The sequence below is a fragment of the Berghia stephanieae genome, chromosome 3 (assembly GCF_034508935.2).
Source record: "Berghia stephanieae isolate SIO BIC M18660-M18661 chromosome 3, UCSD_Bste_1.3, whole genome shotgun sequence".
Classification (NCBI taxonomy): Eukaryota; Metazoa; Mollusca; class Gastropoda; order Nudibranchia; family Aeolidiidae; genus Berghia; species Berghia stephanieae.
The window spans coordinates 101,797,867-101,799,919 of NC_088362.1; the positions used below are offsets into that span (position 1 = coordinate 101,797,867).

General features: G+C 32.4%; 1 protein-coding gene across 1 annotated transcript in view; it reads left to right on the forward strand.

The window, feature by feature from the left end:
• Positions 1–1,939: 1,939 nt before the first annotated feature.
• Positions 1,940–2,053, forward strand: part of LOC144969000 (SH3 domain-containing protein Dlish-like) — a 12,415-nt gene continuing 12,301 nt past the window's right edge. Inside the window, exon 1 of the mRNA XM_078907934.1 lies at positions 1,940–1,997. Coding sequence (XP_078764060.1) covers positions 1,946–1,997 — 52 coding nt within the window. The 5' untranslated portion in view covers positions 1,940–1,945. The remainder of the gene's footprint in view (positions 1,998–2,053) is intronic.

Genomic DNA, 2,053 nt, shown 5'->3' on the forward strand with positions numbered 1-2,053 from the left:
AGGATAATGAAGGATATATTTACCAACTCAGTTCGTGGCTGGGACCTCTCTCTTGTTCAATGGTTGTTCAACAATTGTAATTAGGCATTGAAGAGTGTTTAACAGTGATGTCTGAAATACAAAACAATAAAATATCGTAAGATTTACAATAGTTACAAAATGTGTTCACAACACTGAGTGATTGGATGACAGGTGAATGAATCGTTATGGAATGTAAACATATTGAAAACAATTCATGAATGAGGCAAACAACAAAATGAAATGAGTGATGTAATAACAAAGTGGACAAGGAATGAATGAATGAATGAAAAACTGAGTGAATGAAAGAATGAAGGGAGGAATTAATGTATGAATGATTGGATAAATGAGTGAATAAACGAATGAATGGATGAATGAATGAATAATTTATAAATGAATAAATGAATGAAGGAATGAATCAATAAAATGCTATTCAATTTGAATGAAAGAATGAATGGATAAATTGCTATTCCATTTAAATGAAGAAATGAAAAAGAAAAAAAAATTAATCCTGTAAATAGGGAGTTCAATTAAAATATGATCAAGTGGGGCAATTAAGAGTTTTACAATTTAAACTTTAAAGTTAGATGAAATAGATATAAGTAACTAAATAAATTCAATTCTTTATATGTGTCCCCTCCAAAATGTCATGGTCTCAAGTGAGTAAAGAGCTACTCGACTATGCATAAAGATATATGTAGAATGAGGCCCCAGAATTTACTAGTTACTATAAATGAAAAACAATTAACGATTTGTTTACAATGAAATAAAAATAATGATGAAATTTAATTAAAAGAGATAAACAGTGATCGTGGCAGTTACAAATAGAGATATGAATATTTTACGTAACTTATGATAATATGTCAGGTTCGTAAGTTTACGTTTCCAGGCAGTTGATGGGCTTGGATGATCTATTCCTCTGATAACAGGATCGGACTCGTAAAATTCCACTTCCAGGCAATTGGTAATGGGTTAATATGTAATCCTTTGACAGCGGGCTCGGGTTTGATCCTTGAAGTTTATACAATCAAAGTTAAAAGCTCCGGCGTCTTAATGATGTAGATATAATATCTACAAAGTCCCAAAAGATAAAAATCTTCCAGTATATATATAGGAATAGAACGACTGGTCGTCCGGCATAGATTGTGGAGAGAAAGTGAGTGTCAAATGTTAGACCTATCAGCTTTTATAATAAGTGGCTACGTGACAGAATGTAGAACGAAAAGTATTCACTAATTAGAAATTAATTCGAGGAAGGCTATAAAAGGAAAGACGATCTAATATTAGAAGGTAAAGTTTATCTAAGCCTACCGAAATATAACTGGAGTGAGATGAATTCAGTTCTTAATAAAATAAAATTTAATAAGATAATTGTGAACAACCTTTACTGTGACAATGATGATGATGATGATGATGATGATGACAATCATAATAATAACACTATGCTATTTCTTCTTTAGCGCGTTGTGTCAAAACCTCTAGACGGTTTACATCATCATATATTTATGTGTTTTCTCTCTCTCTCTCTCTCTCTCTCTCTCTCTCTCTCTCTCTCTCTCACACACACACACACACACACATATCTGTACAAAAGGCATATATTCACTTCCAAATAAGTCTCAGCGTTGAGACTTTATAACAAGTTGAGGATCTATATTTTAAAGTAAACGTTTCTTCTTTTTTCTTTTTTCCTGGCCAAAATGAAAAATAAAAAAAAGGTATTTTGTCAAAGTACTAGATAATAAATAACAATGGGTGCGGGCGTGTCGCGTGGTGCGTAATCCTTTTAGCACTGGAATTATAACAATAATACGCAACCATTACTATGATCACAACCAACTTAAGCCTACCACTTTCACAACACGACCACTACCACCACTAACACCTAATGCTACATATACTAGAATACCAACATATTTAATCCAAAATGGCGTTCCTCTGTCCAAGCAGACGTGGACGACAAAAGAAAAAGCATAAAGGTAAGTTATTGGTGGAATATTTAAATTAGTAAGTCACCAATTTACATGATATCGAT